This window comes from Uloborus diversus, chromosome 5 (assembly GCF_026930045.1).
Source record: "Uloborus diversus isolate 005 chromosome 5, Udiv.v.3.1, whole genome shotgun sequence".
In the NCBI taxonomy this organism is placed as follows: Eukaryota; Metazoa; Arthropoda; class Arachnida; order Araneae; family Uloboridae; genus Uloborus; species Uloborus diversus.
The window spans coordinates 165,321,645-165,337,201 of NC_072735.1; the positions used below are offsets into that span (position 1 = coordinate 165,321,645).

At 30.0% G+C, this 15,557-nt stretch overlaps 2 protein-coding genes across 2 annotated transcripts in view; one reads left to right on the forward strand and one right to left on the reverse strand.

Moving 5' to 3' along the window:
* LOC129223448 (calcium-binding mitochondrial carrier protein Aralar1-like) overlaps window positions 1–6,867 on the reverse strand; it is a 76,781-nt gene extending 69,914 nt beyond the window's left edge. Inside the window, 4 exon segments of the mRNA XM_054858065.1 lie at window positions 5,150–5,292; window positions 5,384–5,440; window positions 6,604–6,666; window positions 6,774–6,867. Coding sequence (XP_054714040.1) covers window positions 5,150–5,292; window positions 5,384–5,440; window positions 6,604–6,666; window positions 6,774–6,812 — 302 coding nt within the window. The 5' untranslated portion in view covers window positions 6,813–6,867.
* Window positions 6,868–7,348: 481 nt separating this feature from the next.
* The window catches only part of LOC129221922 (integrator complex subunit 6-like), a 34,683-nt gene continuing 26,474 nt past the window's right edge, over window positions 7,349–15,557 (forward strand). The window contains exon 1 of the mRNA XM_054856303.1: window positions 7,349–7,502. Within this exon, the coding sequence (XP_054712278.1) occupies window positions 7,386–7,502 (117 nt within the window). The 5' untranslated portion in view covers window positions 7,349–7,385. The remainder of the gene's footprint in view (window positions 7,503–15,557) is intronic.

A 15,557-nucleotide genomic window follows, 5' to 3' on the forward strand; every position in this document is an offset into this window, starting at 1 on the left:
ATTCTGAGATTTTTTCAAATACAGTTATTATTGACATTTTTTATAAGCACAAGATTTCTTCATGTTAAAACAGTATTTAATTATAATTTACACATCATACCAATTGAGTTAATTAATAATGTAACTAATAAGTTTAACTAAAATTCATGTATCAATTTTCCTTTAGATTAGGGTCTGTTGGGGTAATTTGGGTAGTCGGGGGAATTTGGGTATAAGTTATATTTTTTTGAGCAAAACTATTCATTTGATACACTTACAAAAATTCAGTTATAAACATCATCCTTACCTATGAATATATGCTGAAAAAATGCTGCCAGCACTCTTTTTGAAATTGATAAAAAATAAATTCAACTTTTCGGAGATGGCAATGCAATACCCAAATTCCCCCATCCATGTGAAACTTATGTTTGCCATTTATATGCAAATAGGTCTAGTATCATGTAGTTTGCAGAAAACTATTCTGGAAAGTCATAATGCTAAGTTGAAACAAAAAAAAAAAAAAAAAGAAAAGAAAAGTGTGTACATAAATTTATTACAGGACTAGAAAGTTTAAAGTAGGTCATTTTTATACCCAAATTACCCGACAGATCCTAATTATTTATGCTGCAAAAATTGTTATGGATATCAAAATTGCTAAATCCAGTTTTTATAGTAGTTCTGCTTAATTTTTTTTAATGACTAGTTACAATTAATATCATCAATCTAAAAATCGCCCTATGTCAGGATTTATACGATGTTTTTCTTCTTTTGAGTAAAAGTAAAAATGAAGTTGATCAGCACTCGATGGTTACTTATAAATTGTCTGAATATTTTTGATGATATTATTTAATATTTACTTTCTTTCGTAATTAACTTTTTCTGTTCACTTATATTAATATTATTTGTTCATAAACGAGCTAATATTTGCTTCAAATACAACCAAATTTATTTGTGTTTCTAATAGCATTTTATTTAAATCTGCATCATATCCTGAAAGTTACATCTAAGTTCTAGGGTCTAGGAAAATCAATAAACCCATGTAGTTCAGAATCAAGAAGATTTTGTCCATATTTGGATTGATCCATTCCAAACTTTAAAATTAACTTGGCATACAGAAGGTTTCAAAGCTTGCATTATGTTATCACATGCTTTGAGGGGGGGGGGGGGGGGAATAGAATAGGACTAAATTTTAACATGTAAATCTTAACTATAGTTGTCTATTTTATTTAAAAGTGTAAAGTGAACCAAGAAAGTGGGGTATGTTGGTCCACTCTTCGTGAGGCACGTTGTACCAGACCAACCTAACCCACAAAATTTAAAAACTTTTTTTTCTCTTAAATCTCAATAGATCAACAATATTCTATGATTTTTCTTTTGATTTTAAAAAAATAATTGTGTGCTAATGGTGAATGCTTATTGCAGTTTTTAAATAAAGATGATTTATCAAAAAATCAATTTAATATGTTATATTGACCTTTAAACTTAATTTTTTCACTCTACACACAACAGAGAATAAGGTAGTTACAAAGTTTTTTTGTATTCATTACTAAAATTGCAACAAACGTTGTTTGAGTTATGCAGTCCAACGTGCCCCACCAAGCGGACCAACGTACCCCACTCGTGGGGCATTTTGGGCCACTTTACGAGATTCCGTTAAAATGTTGATATAAAAAAAGTTTATCAATTCAACACTTCTAAAAAAATCTGTGGGGTTGTGAAGTGTTTAGTGAAGCTTATTGTAGAAAATCGAACTGATCATTAAATTTTTTGATGAGATAAAAAATTAAAAGTAAATATAGGACCAATCGCTGTTTCAAATGTATAATGCTTTAAAAGTAAACCAGGAAAAATATTTTTTCCTTCCTTTTAACCCTCCTGGCGGCGAGCCTGAATATATTCGGAATTATTTTTATATTAAAAGCGGCAGGCTACGAATATGTTCGGAAACTTTTTCGTACTGAAAACGGCAAGCTACGAATATATTCGTAGCGGCATTTTTCGCTTCCCCCTTAAGTCACTCTACCGTGTAATAGGAGGTGTGGTAGACTCTCCTTCAATTTGAATGGGAGGCGTGTTGCTGTCTGGCGTTGATGGGACCCAATGTAGCTTCTATCAAAATATCACTACAATGAATGACTCTTTTAAGTATTTTTAACGTTATTTTGTTATTTTATTTGAAACATACGCAAGTGTGTTTAAATAAAACGTTATTCAATTAGGAAAATAGGCATCATAAAACTTGAATGTGTATTAAAGGGGGGTGGGGGAGGGGAGAGGAATATATATACATACACAATTATACAATCTTAGGTGTCAGGTACAACTCTTCCGTCACATATAATATTCTCTCAGTTTATTTCTTTAACCGAAGTTTTGGGGGTAACTGGGCTTGGCTATGTATCATTTTGCGATAAACAACTTACATTTTCAGTCTATAATTAGAATCTAATTCTATAACTAGCAGTTCTGAAATAATAACAATATTAAAAATAATGAAAAACTAAAACTGGAAATTTAAGCAGAGGAAAAACAAAGGCCTTAAATATACAAAAGATAATGATTTCCGGACCTAATTGGTACCTAAAGACTAATCATTTCTTTTTGATGCGAGTCAGTTTATTTATTTTTTTTTTTTTTCAACAGCATGGGTCAGACGTGAAAAAAATGACGTTTAGAAAAAAATTTAAAATGTTACTGACTTAAAAATCGAAATTTTTACAAGAGGCGTATATTACTTTACATGTCAAGTATCAATTTTAAAGACAAAAAAAAGAGAGCTAAAAATGAACTAAAACTGGTTTCTGATAAAGTAATATTTTCCTAATCAATGATTGAAGTGAGGGCGTTTGAAAAATTCTGCGTTTGAGAAATTATACTTTTATAAACATTTCAATCTATGTTTTTCGAATTTCCATTTATTCATGAAAAAGAACACTATTGAATCGTAAAATGTTGCACCATATTATTATTAGCATCAAGAAATAAATTATTTATATGCAGTAAAGAATGAGCGACGTTAATAATAAAATATTCAAAACCACACAGCATCCAACATTCATTTGAATTTTGGTGTCTTGAATTCACGAGACATTTTTCGTAATCACGAATTTCGATAGCAGCAGAGTTGTTTGCTCAAATCAGCAGAGTGGAATATTATGAGCAGTGTATTCCACTAATAAAGTGCAATTAAGAAGCACTTAATCTTGAAAAAGACTTTTTTTTCTTTTTTTTTTGAAAAAATATCGAAACATATCACAGAAGAATAGGCAGAAAAAAACTTAGTCAACGCTGATAATCGGTGAACGAAATTAAATCTTGCCTCCTCTCCTACTTATAGTTACCCGAATGCATAGTTTGTTATCAGTTGAATGTTTCTACAACACATGACAAAAGTAGATGCATAGAACCTAATCCATCAATAGTAACTTATCAGCACTCAAGTTGTAAGCCTGAACCACATGCAGATTTTCTATTGAACTGATCACAATGCCCCGTTTCCTGTCAATTTTTTTCCTGTATTCTGGTGCATTTAAAAGAATCGCAAGGACCTGCTCTGTCACTTATTGATTTGCTTACAATAATTTGATAGGGAACAACTTTCCCCAAGCATCCATTTCATTGTAGCAGAAGCATTCATTTAAATTTGAAATGGTCTAACTAAAGTATTGAATGAAGACATTCTATGTGTAGAAAGAAGGCATGCTTGGAAGAAACCATACTTAGAAAACAAAATCAAACACTTATCCTTTATCTGTCATTGAACCGATGTTTGATTATAAAGCACTAAAATTTTCATACGCATTATTCGATCTCTGGCTCTTTTTACTTGATTAAAGAATAGGCTCTTTAGAAAGCCGAAACACGTGTCTGCTGCTCTTATTACTATCTTTTCATTTTTAACATCACTTATCGCATTATTATTTCACTTATCGCCCGAATGAAAACATTTTGTTTATAATGTGATGGTTTTTGTTTTCTGCAATTTAGCTTCTTTACGAGTGAAAACTAACATGAATATTTTTCTAAAAACTTCTAGAAGCGTAAAAAAAACGTGAAGTTTCACAGCGTTTGAATTAAGCTTATATATTAAGACTATATATATATATATATAAGGTTACGTACCCTTTTTTACATTTTATTTATTTTTTGTTGTCAAAATTAAGTTTTTAAAAACGTATGGTGTAAAAAGGCATTTGAAGGCCTTAAAAATTAATCGCGCTAGCTCATAACAAAGCTGCCGAGACATTACATATTATGTGAGTATGTAGTGTGGTTCCTCACACAATTTTTTAGACCAATTTTCTGATCATTTTGAAGATACTAGTGAAGTGTATGGAATAAAGTTAAAAGAGTGCCGGTATTAAGATAAGAGTATTATCCAAGACAGGACAGTATAAAAAACATTTCTGATCTTTTCAAAGAGACTATTAGACAAAGAGTTACTCAAAACAGTCAAAAATTGGAAACTTTCTAAATGGAACAAAAAAAAAAAAAAACCTTGATTTATTAAAAATATTTATTGAATATTATTCTTTTGTCAATTGTTTGAGGTATTTCAGAGAAGTTAGTCATCAAATGTTTTTAATTTAAGCCAGTTTAAGTCTAGTTAAAGATATTAAAGTTAAAAAAAAGTCACTTATATCGTATAAATAAACCTAATGGACAGAAATTAAAGTCATGTTTGAATTTGTTCTCAATACATAAATATATGAACGATCGGTTCAATAAAATGTTGCGTCAAAATATGTGTTCCCTTGTCTCATTATTTAGGAGATATACTTTCTAATTTAGAAGAAAAACGAACTATCCTTATGCTTTCAAATAAGATCCATATTATGTCCCCTTTTTTGTTGAACTAACAGGTTTTAAGTTTCAACTAGGCAGGAAACTACATTCCACAGATTCTCTTTTGTACTAGCTTTGATGAGCAGGTAGGCTGTCGCTCAGTGTCACGCGTCCCTAATGAAGCAGAAGGAACTCCCCACCCACTGCGGATTACGAGGGGGGTAAAATTCGTTTGAGAAAAGACTGACTCTTTATGGGTCCACCTGGTATTTCGGTGGTGACACGAATCAGAAATTCTAGAAAAAAAATGGCCGCCGCTTGGAAGGTTAATTACAAATAATGCACAATAACAACAGGACTGATTCGTAATAAACATAATATTTACCCATCTTTTGAAGTATCCAAAATACTGCCAAGTAAATGAACTGTTTTCGTATTGTAGTTAGCATCATTAAATAAACCTAGATATTTTTGTACAAAATCTTCGGGGGTCATAAAACGTTCTCCATTTTTTTCAATGCTAGCATACTGTTGATAAAAAACAAATATTTAAAATGAGACAATTTTTAATAAATACTTTAGATTTTTTTCTTTACATGATACTGGGAAAAAAAATTACCTTTTCAAATATCTCTTGCAATTTTTCAGGATCAGCTCGTCTTACATACTGTGTGCCCTATGGTATTAAATACATAGAAACATTAGAAATCCCAAAAATTAGACAAAGATATAATTTTTTAATTTCCCTCTTCACTATTAAATGAATGATCACAATTTCAAAATCAACAGTGTTCATATATTTACAGAAGTTTGAAGTGATATATTTAGAAATCAAGAAGAATCCTTTATTTTCTGTTATACCTACATCACAACAATGAGACAGATAACCCCACAACAATGAAGTTTTATACACATGAACTGAGAACAAAATAGATTGTGGTACTAATTTAAAACACTGACATTTTTCTGGTTATTTTGCAGATGCCTTAAATTTTTTTAGAGGCTCAAAATTTATTGCTATATGCCTGGTTAAAATATTTGTCACTATTCTCATTCTGCTAAATAAGTTAACGGAAAATGTTTTTGTGTAGAAATAAGATCAGCATTGTATATACAATGATTTGATGTTTATAAAATGAAAGCAATTCATAAAAATGAATACGTAGCCTTTTACTGCATTAAAGTTTAATGTAGCTTTTATTCTAAAGTTCTATTTGATGCTATAAACAAAAATCAAACTGATCAAATCTGGTTGGTAACATAAAAAGCTACAAAATTGACCTGTCATTTCTAGAGGTCAAAAGGTGTAAATTGACTACACCTCTTACTTTTAAAAACTTAAACATAAATAAACTATCACAAGGTCAAAAAAGGAGGATCTACTCTAAAGACTATGACAAGGTCACTAAAGGTCACTTTAAACTAACAACCATTAACTATATATTTATATATTTTTGAAATAATAATTGCTTTTAGATGATTTTAAACATTTTAGTCGGTTAATAATACTTAAAAATAAAACATATATTAAAGATGAAGCTAAAAAGTGTAAAGCCCAAAATTATAGTAATTAATATTTACATGAATATATTTTTGTATAAGCATAATTACAAGCAAAATATAAGGGAAGTACAATGGGAAAGATAAATAAAAATGATTATCCGGAGCAAAATGTTTTTTAAAACTGTCATTGAACACTATAAGAAAATAACCACATACGAGGGATAAACGATTTAAACTTCAAAATAAACGCATAACAGCAAGCTCGCACAAACAAATATAAACAACAAACAATATTCAAGATTTATTTTTTTGAAAGTCAGTTCTTTCTTACAATACCTCGAATTGGCATGATGCTCTTGTGAAGAAGTAATCAAACAGCAAATGTTTTAGCATGCCTGCCTGCGATAAAAAAGGATATGAAACAAAAAAAGGAACGAAATGGGCGAAAATGAACAAAATAACATTAAAAAACATGCACAAACGATAAAGGGGAATAAAAACCTTACTTTCTCATCTGATCCAGCATCAGTAATCACTGCAGCCATATTTCAAGGCATGCAAAACAAACGGACACCAGTAAAACGATGGACTGATGTAAACACAACGTTGCGGTCACAGATTGGATGAATCTTCGTCAGTGCAGCTTTGAAAGATTTCCTTTAAACGGAAGGGACGACAATAAAATCAAAACATACGATATGAAGTGATGACCAAGTTAATTAGTAGCTTAAATTTCTAGTAAAAGTAGTGTAATTTCCAGAACTTTAGGAAAAATATTCTTTTGCACATGTATATTGCTTCAACGAACCCATTGTATCCAAATAGACGAAATATTCTTCGAAAACAGATTTATTTCAATGCAATTAGAGAGTCTACTATGCCCCCCCCCCTGAGTTTTGTTTTTGTTTTCTTTTTTAATCATCATTGCGATGAATTGAATTGGCAACTTTCGTCACAAATGAATTCGGGCGTGAGCTGCGAGAACCTCGTTTGTGAGCCTGGGTCTGGGGTATTCGCAATTCGCATTCGCACAATGAACGTTAGTGCGCTATCATGACAGATAGCTAGCTGGTTGTCTGATTTGTTGCGAGCCTGTTTAAGATATTTTTATACGCAAAATGACGATTATTTTATTCCTTATTGACACGAGTGCTTCTATGAATCAAAGAACTTATTTAGGAGCTAGACCAACTCTTTTAGATGTAGCAAAGGATGCAGTAGAACGGTTTATAAAGGTTAGTCCATTGCACTACATGTACAGCAGTTAGAGCGAAAAATGTCTAGTTCTTCATACTAACATTGCTTGATTTAGTCTAGATCTGTTAAAAGTAAATGTCTTCTTTCAATTCCCATTGTTTATTAACTTTCTGACAATTTTCGTATTCTTTTGTACCTTGAATTGCTGGAAATTTGATGATTAGTTATTGCCAACGCATCTTACATTTTGTTTACGCTTTCGAAATCATCTATTTTGTTTAGATTTAATTTAAATATTGGTAGAAGGGGCATTTGAATGGTTTAAAAATTATTCATCGAAATTTATTTTGTAAATTTAACTCATCAAAATAATAATAATAAATAAATTGTAATTTTTCGTCTGCCAATTTTGTTATTTTTGCATAAAATTCGAATATATATTATCTATGCAAAACAGTAAGTAGTTGGTGAATACTTTGAAGTTAAATTTATTGAATATGATTCAAGGAAACAAGAACTATTTCATCTTCAGTAATAAAACGATTTCAAAGTTTTCTTTTTTTTTTTGTTTGTTTGTTTGTTTTTTACTGGGTGACTTGAAAGATCAAATAGCTAGAAATATTGCATCCACTCAAGACTTTGTTTCATGAAAGGAGGGCTTTTTCTAAAACGTTACTTACCTAATATTAAATGTAGAATATAGTACTTTTGAAGAGAGATATGAATTCTTTACATTTCTAATTAATTGGAATAGTAGGTTTAAAGAAAAATATTTCGTGTAAAATTTTAATGTTAAGTGGGGAAAAATAAATAAATCAGAAATAATTTTACTAAATTCCCTCTTTTTAACACAAGGACTATATGCACCAAACTTCCAAATGTATTTAATTGAAAATCACTGTAATTTATTATTATTAATATTTATTTATTTATTTATTCATTTACTTTATTTTTAACCTTGGGGGTCATTCCATGAATCAAGGGATTAACGAAAAAAAAATACAACGCAAAGAACAACAAAAACATGGGATGAAACTTATTTCTGGAAAAAATGTGATTGGGTATGGTCTTGAAAGATGCTATTTTGAAAATACACTGATGATGTTTCCAGAACAACTATTAAAAACTTGATATTGACAATACAACACACACCTGCCTATTATTGGTTGGGTGTCCATAACTAGTCATTTATCCTATAAAATATGAATTGTTATCCAAATGTTCAAGTGATGCATCCATAGCTAGATAATGTAAATGTGCATGCCGTGCGCGAATACATTTGCCATGGCCATTGTGCTGATGGGTCATTCCATGTCAAATCAACCAATCACTCAAAATGACCATCTCAGATTTTCATGAAACTTTCAGGGATTATACTGTTTGACATTCTAAATTCAGATCTACTTTTTAAAAAAATCTATCTTTTTTGGTTACTTAATGAGTTATTAATTTTTTAAATGTGTAAAAACTCATGTTTTTTTACTCATCTGTTGTGCTTAAAAATGCTACAATTTTAGTTCTATGGGGTCAATACAGTTGGTTAACAGCTCATTTTAAAGAGAATTGCATGAGCTTTAATTTGACATGCAACTTGCATAGTTCTCTTGAATTTTTAATATTTTTTTAAAATTTAAATTTTTTTAAAGTTTCCTTTAAAAATTTTGAAAAAATATATGTTTTAATAAATACATCCTAAAAATTTCAGAGTGGGGACATGATGGGATCAGCAGTTATAGCAAATAATGCAATGACACTTTTTTTGTAAAATATATATATATATATATATACAGGGGTCTGGCCAGAGGATATTTGGGTCCGTTAACGGACCCTTCACAAAAGTCCGATCAACCAAAACGGACCTTTCACAAAATCCCGATCAAACAAAATGGACCTTTCACAAAATCCCGATCAAATAAAACGGACCCTTCACAAAATTCTGATAAACAAGATCTGATTTTTCACAAATTGTTTATTGAAAGAGCAAAAACAAAATAACGCATATTTCTTTCTGTGTATAAACCGATAATTTTTGGAGCCTTTTTTGAAGTCAAATTAGAGGGATCAGCTTATACTAAATCGGCTAATTTTGAGGGGAAAAAAAATCGGCACTCTTGTGATGTTCCTGCAAGTGATAAGTAATTGCTACTGCCAAATAAATATAATGGTTGTTTGTTTTATCACAGCTAATTAGCAGCTGTGTTGTTGTAAACTTTTCTGAAAAAGCATTGGTAAGCACTTTTCTCCAAGCTCATGATTTAATAAACACAGGGCCCGATAACTAAATAGGCAATGTAGGCAGTTGCCTAGGGGCCCCGAGGTTCTGAGGGGCCACGGAGAAATCTTAAAGTTGAAAATATATAAGAAAAAAGTTCTTTTCGACAAAAAAAAAAAGAAAGAAAGAATGGACTGTATTAATTGTTAATTATTGGTAATGCTTAAAATTGTAGTCAGAACCTAAAACTATAAGCTTTAAAATGAGGGGTAAGTTATAAAATTTGATAAAGGAATAAGGAAGATTTTGCTTGGTGACAGAAATACAAGCTAGAGAAATAATATATGAGATTATGTATAAAATACACGTGTGAGGGGGCCCAACACTTCTAATGCCTATGGGTTCCGAAACCCTTAATCCGGTCCTGAATAAACAATAATAATATATATCTGCGAACAGAACTTAGAACTGCAAAGGGATAGATAGTAAGGGTGGGGAAAAAATATGATCTCTTCAGATAGGGTTACCAACTTCAAAATTATCACCACTTAGCAGCGTCTGGCGTTAAACCTTTATAATGAACTTGATTAGAAAATATTCTTATCATTTTACCAGCTTGTCAATATTTGCTTTTTTGCGGTGCGGTGCGATGTTTAATTGTTATTTTGGAAGAAAATTATATGGGTTTTGATTTTTCGATGTTAACAAGGATGATTAACTTTAAATAAACTCTTTTAATTACCGTTTTTTTTTTCTTCTTTAGATGTCTGCATTTTAAAAAATGCAATCTTTTAACATCCGATATGAGAATCATATTTTGTTCTTTTTTCAAGCTAACTTCGCTTTATTAGGATTCAAATAAATGAAAAGTCTCTTTATTTCTGTTAGAACTCTCATTTCAAGTTTTTAAGGCAAAATTCCAATTTCTGTTATGAGTCAAAAATTAAAATGCTGAATAGATGGTTTATTTTATTATTATTTTTTTGGGGGGTCAACTGTGTTCACAGATTATTGATATGTTATCATAGGACTCTAAAATGCAATTTTAAAATAATTTTATCAAAAATATTTCTTTTACAAGGCGTTTTTATACTTTTGATGCCTTCACTTTGAGAACTGCGATCTCTTTGCATCCGCTATGGGAATCCGATTTTTCGCATTTTTAATGTTTATTACGCTTTGTTAAGAGGTAAACAATTAAAATATCTCTTTATTTTTGTTAAATTCACGGAATTTATAAGTTTTAAACGAAATTCTGTGCTTTTTAAGAGTGTCTTGGGTCAAAAAGTTAAATGCTGAACCCTATTCTGAATTTTATTTTATTTATTTTTTTGTTACAGTTATTTTAAATACTGTACAGAAATATTTCTAGTATAATTTAACATAATGTAGAATGGTAGATAAATATTGATACTTGAGAGAGCGATGCCCCCCCCCCCCTCCCCCGCCAAATATCAGATAAACACTCCAGAATGATTTTTTCGACATAGAAGAATAAAACACTCAACTTTAAATTTAATTGATGCAGTTTGTGCCATCTCTAAATTCTAAAATTTCGTTTTAATAATTTTTTTTTTTTTGCAAAATTGTTTGATTTTTCATAAAATTAATTCATTTTTCACAAAATTATTTGATTTTTCAAAAAAAAATGGACCCTGTGAAAAATCCTGGACAGACCCCTGATATATATATATGTTTTTTTATTCGACATTTTTTTAGATTATTTTCTTTTACTTTTTTAAAATTTTTTTAATTAATTTCTTACTTTTTAAAATTACTTTTATTTTAAATTTTCTTTAAAATTATTTTTTAATTTTATTTTTAACTAAGCAATTTCTAATTTGCAACATTTTATTTCAAAATTATGATATAAATTAAAATATAATTAAAAATTGAAAATGAAATGCATTAAAACCATTTAAAGAACAGGCAGATCATTCAGCAGCTTGTTTACACACGTGTTGAAACACTCCCTGACATGTTTAAACAGGTGTGTGACGCATTAAGTTCAATAGTTGAAGGAAGCTGTTCATTCTTATTCTGGCTTTCAAATAGTAAAGTAGGTTGTATTTGATGTATTGATAATTGTGCTTTTTAACACGCTTTTATTAGCTTCACCTGTATGTATGTATGTATGTATGTATCTTGTAACGGAATCTTGCGGCTCAAATTTCGCCCACTTCCTGCGATCGGATTCTTTTGAAATTTGGCACGCGACCTCAGAGCCGATGACAATGAAATATTCTATAATCAAATTCATTAATTAACTCTTTTAATTGCTAGTTTCCTCCAATTTTAATCAATATTTTGGCATAAATCCAACAATGTGAAAAAGGAAAATTAAAAAAAATACATTAAAAATGCTCGCAAAAATTATTTAAAAATATCTACAAAAACCTTTAATTTTTCTGCATCAGACAAAATTTGTTCTAATGTTCCAAGGTAATTAGAACATGAAATATAATTGTTTTTATCTTATTTCATGCCAAAATTTAGGTGAGCCTTCAATTGGAAATTCATTGCTGATCAGACCATTGTTGAACAAAACTTTTATTCAAATGCATCTCAAATTTTCAAAGTAATATAAATATGATTTCCGCACACATACATCGATGACTGAGATGGATTAGCTGGATTAGACAATTACTCCACAGGCAATTTATCAGCGCAGTTGATGTTTTTAGAGCTCGACTATTAAACTTTAAGGGGGGTACAGTTGCCCTTTTTGGAGTTCGAGAGACCACGTTTCAAATGCCACCCGAGACCTTAAGTCGCTTTTTTGGGGCAATTTCATGCATATAAAAGATTTTGAACAATGTTGAAATGAATATTTTTTCGTAAAACAAGTTAAACTAAAAAGAAGAAAATAAAATAATAGCTTAAAAAACTAAAAGAAACACGCTTTCGTAGCAAAATGAACTAAAAAGTGAAAAATAATCTTTGGATGATAGTTGACCAATCACTTAACTTAAATGTAATACAAAAAAGCGTAGGGGGCTTCTTATCAGTTGTCTTGATTTTTTTCCATTTGTTGTCCGTGCAAAAATGTAAATAGACAGCACCCCACGGTTTTTTGTACTACATTAAAATTAAGTGATTGGTCAACTACTATCATCCAAAGATTATTTTTCACTTTTTAGTTCATTTTGCTACGAAAGCGTGTTTCTTTTAGTTTTTTAAGCTATTATTTTATTTAAATTTTGCTTAATTGTTTGTTTTTCAACAGATGTTCTCATATTTTAATAGTTATAAAAGTTGATTACTTTAAAATATTTTTGTGCAAATTTTCAAGAGTGCTTATTGGAATTTAATAATGACCTTTTAACCAAGCTTTAAAGAAAGAAAAAAACATGACTGAAGCAGGGACTTCAAAAATTATTTCTTTGTACTGCTGCAATCCATTTAAGAAGCCTGGACATGACTATTGCAAGAAAAATTTAAGAACTGTGAGTTATAATGTGATACTTGCCGCAGAGCTGTACAAAAATTACCTTTAGTTACCTCAGATTATAAAGAAAGTTCAGATGAAGCTCTGAGTGAAACAGATCATGAGACTGAAATTTCAACTCCAGAAAAGTCTAAAGCTATTGAAATTTTAAATGAAAGTCTTGGAGTAATTGATGAAACTCCCATAAAAAAAATTTGTCTTAGTGAAAAGAAGTACCCCCAGACGAAATTAACCAGGGTTGTTTGGTTTAAACCACGTTGGTTTAAACCATGGTTTAATCCAATTGGTTTTTTAAAAAAAACCATGCAGTTTTAAAAAAAGCCAAAGAAAAAAAATCAATTTTAAAGGTTTACACTGATTTCCCCACACATATAGAAAAATGTAAAATTCCATTTATGCTAAGTTGCAGAGATAAATACTAAAATTGCAAAGTTGCTTCTTCAAAATGTATTACAAGCTTTAACCGAAAAAAAATATTAATATATTTTTTATTTCATATATGCCATAAAGCAGATTTCAGTCAACTTTCATCATTATGCTTAATTTGCATGATTAGTTAAGATTTACTAAGGATTGAATCTTTTATTGTAGATGCAATCCATTATATTGCTCACTCCTGTTGCAGGGGTGTGACATTTTTGCCCATTTATTTGCACTTTCCTGGAATTTTAACTTTGACTTGTAAGGTAATCAACAGTCTAACTTAATTGTTTGCACCTAAAAATTAAGATTTGTTCTGCAGGTGAATACAAATAATACTTTTTGAATCAAATTTTAAATAAAAGTTTATACTTCACGTATATAACGTTTTTGGCAAAAATTTTTCTTGAAATAGAATTTGCTACACATTTATTTGTTCTAAAGAGTTTGCATTTAATATTTTTTAAACTTCAATGCTGGATGCAACGTGTATGCCAGTAAATAAGCTGTAATTTAACCCATGTTACACCAATTTTTGTATTTTTGATTTGGTTCTTTGTTTTAGCGATAGTCAATCTTTTCCAAATCTTTCCAAAATAAGAACGGAGTCGAATATAGAGCAGCACTTTTTTTAAAACTTTGTCAGTACAACAGCAATCGATTTTTTGACTGTTCAATCATGTACTGTTGTACATTTTGCTTTACTTCAATATTTGCGACATTATGTATATAAAAATCAGCATTATGTAAGATCAGAAAGAAAAAATATGAAAATTGTTCTTTTTGAAAAGATTATGTTAAAAATATAACTTTTACCTCTATTCGATAATTATGTTGGTTTTATAAAGTTTTTTTCTTGGATCTTCATTATATTTTATCTTAACCCGCATCACAACCACTTCTTGAAGTATTTCGTATCATAAAGGGTCTGTATATACATGCATACTAATATGTTAATCAAGTCAAACATTTCAATCAATATTTCCCCGCAGAAAGCTATTTTAATTATTTAATTTAGTTACAAGATTTTGTTCTTATCTCTTTAATTAATCAAGAAATTAGGTATAATGTGACTATTGAATAACTGTTAATTACATGGAACCTTAATTACCTTCCGAAAATTGTTTTTCTCGCAAATAGTATTTAAACCAAAAAAAAAAAAAAAAGGTTTAAACCAAAAAAAACCTGGTTTAAACCAAAAAAACTTTTTTTTTTTGAAAAAAAAAAACCGGTTTTTTTACCAACCCTGAATTTAACTAAGATCACTGAAGTTTTCGGAACTCAACTATTTGGTTTAAGCTCAAAAAAATCTGATGATCTCATAAAGTTCGATTATGATAGTGAAATAATTAGTCGACTTAAAGAGAAATTCTTCAGTACAACTGACAAAAGCTTAAAACTGCAAATTTTAACAACACTTCCAGAAAGTTGGACCTTAAAGCAAATAGAAAGCGAATTTAAAGTGACAATTTTCATTGCTAGAAAAGCTAAAAAACTCATGAAGGACAAAGTAATAATGTCTGCTCCTGATCTAAAACCCGGAAAGGCATTAAGCCCAGAGATAGCGAATCTAGTGAAACAATTTTATGAATGTGATGAAATCAGTCGTCAGATGCCTGGTAAGAAAGACTTTGTTTCTATTAAAGTGGATGGAAGAGCAATTCATCCCCAAAAGTTTTTAATTTTAAATACCTTAAGAGAATCTTATGTGCTATTCAAAGAACATTATTCTGATAAAAAAAATAGGCTTCTCCAAATTTTGTGAACTTTGTCCGAAAAATTGTGTTTTTGCTGGATCAGCTGGAACACATTCAGTTTCTGTATGCGCTATTCACCAGAGTGCAAAGTTGATGATGGCTCAGTGTAAGTTACCAGAATTGATTAACAGGGACAAACCAATCAAAACTTATAAAGACTTACTTAGTTTAATGATTTGCGAAATTCCTACAGACAAGTGTTATTTCTGTCAATGTAACAACTGTCCAGATACTAATAATTTGAAATATCTTTTTG